Here is a 7,027-nt window from a genome sequence, read left to right on the forward strand (position 1 = left end):
ACCGCCACCGCCCTGGCCGCCACGTCCATCGCCCCCCGCGGCCGTCGCCCCATCGGCCTTCCCTGCCTCGTCCATCGCCTCCGCCGCAGAGCCCTCGGCCACCAAGCCGCGCCCCCGCCCTCACCCCCTCCTCCCTCGCCGCCTCCGCAATGGCGGCCGCCTCCCTGTCCGCCGCCGCCCTCACCGCCTCCTCCGTCGCCGCCGCCGCCATCACCGCCGCCGCCATCGCCACCACCTCCCTCGCCACCACCGCCCCCCCCGCCCCCGCCAAGCCCGCCTCCGCCGTCGCCGCCGCCGCCGTCGCCTCCGCCACCATCCCCACCGCCGCCCAGCCCTCCGCCACCATCACCACCACCGCCCAGCCCTCCGCCCCCAAGCCCGCCCCCGCCATCGCCGCCGCCTCCCTCGCCACCGCCGCCCTCGCCGCCACCCCCGTCACCACCGCCTCCGAGCCCGCCCCCGCCCTCGCCTCCGCCGCCCTCGCCACCACCCCCGTCTCCGCCACCGCCGAGCCCTCCCCCGCCCTCTCCCCCTCCGCCCTCACCGCCGCCGCCCTCGCCGCCGCCGCCCTCGCCGCCGCCACCGAGCCCGCCGCCACCGTCACCCCCGCCCCCGTCGCCGCCACCTCCCTCACCGCCACCCGCCCAGCCCGCCGCCGCCATCTCCCCCACCGCCCTCACCGCCACGCTGCCGGCGCAGCCGCCGGGCGACGCGACAGCGGCTAGCGGCCGGGAGAGCCTCTCCAGTGCGGGCTGGGGGCGGTGGCGGCACTCTGCGGGTGGCGGGCGAGCTGCTGGCTGGCCGGCGGCGCGTCTCGACTCAAATTATGGGCCGCCTCTCGGGCGTGCGGCCAGGGGCCCGTGTGGCGCGAGGAGAGGGCGGCGCGCTCGGCGCGCTGGCGGCGGTGAAGCCTCTCAGAGTGGGCGCTGGCTGGCCGAGGGCGTCGGGCGGGTGTGGGGCGGCACTCGGGCCGCCGGACGGGCCGTGGTGGCCCGTGTGTGGCGTTCGTGAGGGACTGTTTGGGCGCCCCGGCAGCCTCCCCGCCTGCGTGACCAGGGCCGGTTTGGCAGCGGTTTGGGCTGTGTGTGGGCTGGTCGCGGTACGGGATATAGTGCTTGTTTATGGTCCCACTCACCACTCCCGGCCGACGGGGCCTCGCGGGGCGTCCTCGTTTGCAAATAAAGGCCTCTGCCATCGCTCAGACCGAGAGTCCCAAACCATGTGATCATCCGCGCCGCCGCGCCCGAGAGTAGTCTCAAAGTCTGCCAGATGCGACGTCGTCGGGGAGGGCGTCGTCGCGGGCGCCATCGTCGTCATCCGAGCCCCTACGGCTGTCCAGGGGCACGTCTGGGTGACCAGGGGCGGGGGCCGAGCCGTGAGTGCTCCGCCGGGGGGAGCTTCTGGGTCCATGGGACCGCTGCCGGACCCATCCAAGAGCCTCTCCGGACACGTTCGCTCGACGGCCTAGTTGGCGGCCGATATTCGACGACCAAAGCTCCGGACGCCGCGGCCAAAGATCCGCGCACAGCCCCAGGGCTCGTGGTGAGTGTGGGGTGTGCCTCACGAGGCGGAGAGGCCGCGTGAACTCCCGTAGAAGCTCGCGAAGAGCGGATTTGGAGCGCCGCGCCGGACCTCCGCCGGGGCTCGCCGGGGCCACGGGAGAGGTCAGAAATCGTTTTGGTGGTTAGACTACTAGAGCTCTACAAACCGGCACGGTCCCGTCGAATTTGGTCCCTTGGCCGGCCCTGGGCCGCTCGGCACCGCGCGGGGGTGCCGTTAAGCGACCCTACGGATTTGTCTTGGTCGATTTTGGCCAAAAAGCCCCCAATGATCAATGCCAAAATGTGCGAGGCGGGCGGAATGGTGGTGTGGATGAGGGGAGCCGCATGTACGCATCGTCCGCACACACATGGAAAGCTGCTGCGCTTGTCCGTTGGATGCTGCCCCCTGTCCGGCGTCAAACCTCAACGCGTCTCACTACAACAGTACAACACAATGATCGAATCGCACACCGCTCACAAAATGCATCCGTGCCATGCACATCCGCGTTCTCCGCCCGAAGGAGGAGGCCAGAGACGTGTCCACGCCCGAGAGGTGTCCACGGCCAGCGATTATACGCACACTCTGGAGGCATTGTGCGGGCAAACGCCAATCTTTCTCGCGGAGGTACGCGGGCGCATCGATGAAGCCTCGATGCAGTCAGACTCCGCTCAGAAGCCGCCGCTGCTCGAGAGGCGGAGCGTGTTAGCAAGCATTATTCACGGCTAATGACGAGTCACTAAGTCTGTCTCTCCTGCTCGAGGGGAGGAGCTTGCTGTACGACTGTAGTGAATTGTTCAGCTGACTTAGTTAAAGTCTCTCCTGCTCGAGGGAAGGAGCTTGCTGTACGACCTTCGCTGCGAGAGGAGCTTCAGTGCGGCGGCGGCCAAGCCTGTCCACAAATAACCCGTGAAGAAACGCTGTTCACAGTCACAGCTCAGAGCGCGGCGGCGGCGGTGCGCCGAGGGCAACCAGCCCTCCGATCACGCTCCCGGCGCCGAGGCCGCCCGAGCCGGTGTCTGCGAGCAGCTCGGCCGACTTGGCGAGCATTGCTCCGAGCGTCCACACAAGCTCCACCTTGCAGCAGTGCCACCATCGGTGAGTCTGGAACTGGGCAAGGCGCCGAGGCCCACACGGCGCTCCACCTTCTCGATCTTGTTGGTCATCGTGATGCTGGTGTCGCCCTCAAAGCCGAGCGCCTGGTCCACACTCCGTCAGGTCATAGCGTAGCTCGTTGGCACTGGGCTGATCCACACTCCGTCAAGTCATAGCGATTGGCACTGCCCTCGCCCTCGAGGCCGGCCGCCTCGACCGGAGCAGCCGACGGCCATCTCGGTCCTATCTCGGCCCATCTCGGCCCATCTCGCCTTGAGCAGAGCCGCCACGTACGCCACGTCGCCGCAATAGTTGTTCGACTTTGCGGCATCCTGCGTGTTTGCGAACCGCGTCGCCGTCTCCTCCGCACTGAGCCGGCAGAGGGACTCGCCTACATCTCGGACGACCTCGGACGATCTCGAGTGATCTCCGCCCGCACTGAGCCAGCAGAGGGAGCTGGCCAGCGGCGGCGATGTCGTTGTAGCTCATCGCGACGGAGCCAAACTGGCGCGGCTGCCCGTCCAGCAGCCCGATGGCGGCGGTGCGGTCGTACATGTACGAGAAGCCGTAGAAGCGGTCCGCGAGCTTCGGCTGGCCCGCGGCGAAGGGTTGCGGGAAGAGCCGACCCATCACTCGCAGGCAGCGCGCCCAGTCGGCGTCCCCGACCAGCGACTTGCCGCCGTGCTCGAGGGAGGCCCCGCGGGGGAGGCACGGGTGCCTAAGGAGCAGAACTACGATCTTGGGAGGCACGGGTGGCTGGGTGTCCACGAGGCGAGGGCCAGCACTATTGGCAACATCTCGGCTACACCGCGGCTATCTCTCGGCTATCTCTCGCCGGAATGGCTCCGGCTTGTCCTCGGCTCGCCGCGAGACTAGGCTGTCGAGGGCTTTCCGCCGCGCCTGCGACGAGGGCTCGAAGCTAATAGCAGGAGGGGTCGGGGCGGGGGAAGGGCCGAGGCGTGAAGAGCAGGTGTGAAGAGGAGGTGTGAAGAGGGGTGTGAAGAGGAGGTGTGAAGAGGGGTGTGAAGATGCATCCGAGTCCAGCCCAGAGCCAATCCTGTCTACGCTCGCGGCTGCAGTATGAGTTTCTGGTTGAGAAGCGCTGGTTCAAGGCCGCGCCTCGTCGAGTCCGTAGCCGAGGTGCGACTTGACGTACAGCGAGTGCTGCCGCGCGCCTTAGATTTAATTCACTTTACGTCAACTTGGTTCAACTTGGTTGATGTTGAGCGAGTGATGCCGCGCGCCAAACGTCAACAGCTGAGACTCGTCCGGGTTGGGGACTGGCTCCGAGGTGGCGAAGACGACCTGGACCGACCCGCCGCCGAGGTCGATGGTGCCGACGGCGGGCGTCTTGGCGGGCGGGTAGAGGGCGCCGAGCAGGTAGTTGACCGTCACCCAGCCATACAGGCCCTCGTCCTCTCCTCCGAGCAGCGTCGCCCACTCGCACCGGAAGCGGAAGCCAGACTTGCCGAGCTCGTCGCACACCGACGCGAGGATCGCGTCCTTGGCGCCCTCCCCAACCAGCCGCAGGCCCGCCGTCGCCATCAAGAATACGGGCGTCGACGGCACCGCCGCCGCCGGCACCTTCTCCTTGGCATAGGCGAGGAGCGGGCGGAGCGAGGCGCCGGCCTGCTCCGGCTCGCCCTTGAAGGAGGAGAGGCCGGGCTTGATCTTGAGCAGGTCGTCGGCGATCAGGTCGAAGGAGTCCTTCGACCCTCCGCCGCCGATCTTCCACGAGTAGACATGCACCCGCGTGCCGGAGGAGCCGGCGTCGAAGACGAGGCCGTGGCGGAGCTCGCCCGGGCCCGCGGCGTCCTGCGCCGAGCAGAGCTGCAGCAGCAGCCACGAGAGCAGCCGCCTCCCTCTTGCCCGGGGCATGCGCCTCCTGTCCTCGAGCCCACAGCGCCTCGGCAGGCGAGTTTTAGGGGTTCTCGGCGCCGTGAACTGTGTCGTCGTGGGTCCTCACTGGCTTGCCGGGGTCATGGGCCCCCCCCCCTCTAGCGCCGCCGGAGGCGGCGTAGCTTCCGAGAAGCTCGGTCAGACACACGGGGGAGAGACGGACACCACATCATTACGAATGACGCAAAAATACGTCACGGAGAGCGAGTAGAATGGCTAATTTCGCCGAGAGCGCGCCGCGGGCGCACCTGGTATACGGCCCCGGAATGAGTCACTGATTAAAGTTGGGCGCCTTTGGTCGAGGCTTCCCCGGTCCTCACTGGCTTGCCGGGGTCATGGGCCCCCCCCCCTCTAGCGCCGCCGGAGGCGGCGTAGCTTCCGAGAAGCTCGGTCAGACACACGGGGGAGAGACGGACACCACATCATTACGAATGACGCAAAAATACGTCACGGAGAGCGAGTAGAATGGCTAATTTCGCCGAGAGCGCGCCGCGGGCGCACCTGGTATACGGCCCCGGAATGAGTCACTGATTAAAGTTGGGCGCCTTTGGTCGAGGCTTCCCCGGTCCTCACTGGCTTGCCGGGGTCATGGGCCCCCCCCCCTCTAGCGCCGCCGGAGGCGGCGTAGCTTCCGAGAAGCTCGGTCAGACACACGGGGGAGAGACGGACACCACATCATTACGAATGACGCAAAAATACGTCACGGAGAGCGAGTAGAATGGCTAATTTCGCCGAGAGCGCGCCGCGGGCGCACCTGGTATACGGCCCCGGAATGAGTCACTGATTAAAGTTGGGCGCCTTTGGTCGAGGCTTCCCCGGTCCTCACTGGCTTGCCGTGAGGCATGCCACAGCAGCAGAGGCACCTGCCACCCATTGGGCGGGCAGACAGAAGGCCAGGGCAGCACTGGCAAGTGCAACGCGCCTCATGTCGGAGAGCGACCGTGCCTCGTTCGCCGCTTTTGATGTAGAGTTTGTTGTAGAGATTTCACGTTGTAGAGCGCCTCTACATCGCTCTACAACGCAGGCGCTTCGTCCCGCGGCTGATGTAGAGCTCTACAGCTCTACAGCGCTCTACAGCTCTACAGCTCTACAGCGCTCTACACTCTACATCCTCTACACCCTCCCTCAGGGGTTGTCCGGTGAGGGGGGCGGGGCGGGGCGGAGCGGGGTGCTTTGGGTCGGGTCGGGGTGGCAGGGTTGCTCGGGTCAGGGTGGTGGGGCAGAGTTGTGGGGTGTGTTCCGCCGGACGGTTACTGGACCGTGTTCAACGACGTTGAACATTGTTCAACGTCGTTGAACACTACTTAGGAATGGCCGTAGCTCCTCTCCACGAGCGATTGAGAAGACGTACCACGTGTCGATTCTGTATAGAATTGCAAGGCGCACACGCTGGTGCAGGCGGGGAGTCGTCGATCCGACTCGTTCCGACGTGAAGTCGCCGTGAAGGTTTGGCAAACAGGCGATTTTGCCCACATTTTGCCCTCTCTCGCGATCTTCTCGCGTCGGCAAGCGCGCGGGCCAGGATGGGCGAGCCGTTCCCGCCACGCTGGACGGGCCAGCGGCTGGCACGCGCCGGCCACCCCGGCGGCGCGGCGGCCTCATCGCGCTCGTCGTCTGCGAGGCCACCGCTCGGCGTCGCCGCGTCCGACGGCGATGGCGCTTGGCTGTGAGGTGGGATGGCGGCATGGTGCGCGCGGACGTGGGGGTGGTGCGGGATGCGCGTGCCAGCAAGCATAGTTTCACCTCCCCAACCCCGCAGGCGCGCCGACGTGCTGCCCGAGCGCGTTTGGAGGCAGCAGCAGCTCCTCGCGAGGCGCCTTCGGAGGGGTGCCACACCCCTTTCCCAGCCGCGCGCGAGTTGAGCTCCGATTTGCGCTCTTTTTCGCACACGCCCGACGCTAGTAGGTGAGGATCGACCATCCTCCGCAAGCAGGGCTTCGTCGGGCGCGTCTTCGTCGAGCGGTGGTGCTTCTCCCATGCTCCCACCCGCGCCCTCCTCGCAGCCCGCCCGTGGCCGACACCGACGCCCTCACGCGCTCACCCTAGTCGTAGGTGCGGTTTTTTTGCGTGCCCTCCGTCGATACGGGGCGCTGGGCGATGGCTGGGCTTGTCGCCGGGCGAGCTGGCCCCTCAGTCGGCCGCGGAGCGGAGATGCGAAATCGAGGCGGCGCGGCCCCTGCGCGCAGCCTATCCGGCCGGCTCGCGCATGGTTCCGTAGCCCGTCTAGTGCCTCACTGACCGACTCCAGCGCTACGGTCTACGTGGCCGGTGTGGTACTGGGGCTGGGCAGCCTTGGGGCCGGCGGAGACCGCCGTCTAGCGGTCGCACTAGTCGGATATCGTTGTTCAACCTGTTTGTTCAACGGTTGTTCAACCATACTTTGAGCCTTAATTATTAATTCGGGTTTGGGTCTCTGAGGTCGATACTAGCGTCTATAACTTGCCACAAGCATGCTTTACAAAAGTCCAGCGGAGCTGGACTCGCAGAACGGCCG

The 7,027-nt window shown here is 66.9% G+C and overlaps 1 protein-coding gene across 1 annotated transcript; it reads right to left on the reverse strand.

Annotated features, from left to right (window-relative positions):
• Positions 1–1,959: 1,959 nt before the first annotated feature.
• EMIHUDRAFT_423944 (hypothetical protein) lies at positions 1,960–4,551 on the reverse strand. Its single transcript, XM_005783023.1, has 8 exons — positions 3,879–4,551; positions 3,754–3,809; positions 3,470–3,534; positions 3,096–3,352; positions 2,907–3,025; positions 2,685–2,738; positions 2,502–2,616; positions 1,960–2,431 (listed from the first exon to the last, which is right to left on the reverse strand). Exons 1-8 carry the CDS (start codon positions 4,510–4,512, stop codon positions 2,346–2,348), a joined length of 1,386 nt encoding a protein of 461 aa, XP_005783080.1. The 5' UTR covers positions 4,513–4,551; the 3' UTR covers positions 1,960–2,345.
• Between the last annotated feature and the right edge of the window lie 2,476 nt (positions 4,552–7,027).

The sequence above is a fragment of the Emiliania huxleyi genome (genome assembly GCF_000372725.1).
Source record: "Emiliania huxleyi CCMP1516 chromosome Unknown EMIHUscaffold_183, whole genome shotgun sequence".
Classification (NCBI taxonomy): domain Eukaryota; phylum Haptophyta; order Isochrysidales; family Noelaerhabdaceae; genus Emiliania; species Emiliania huxleyi.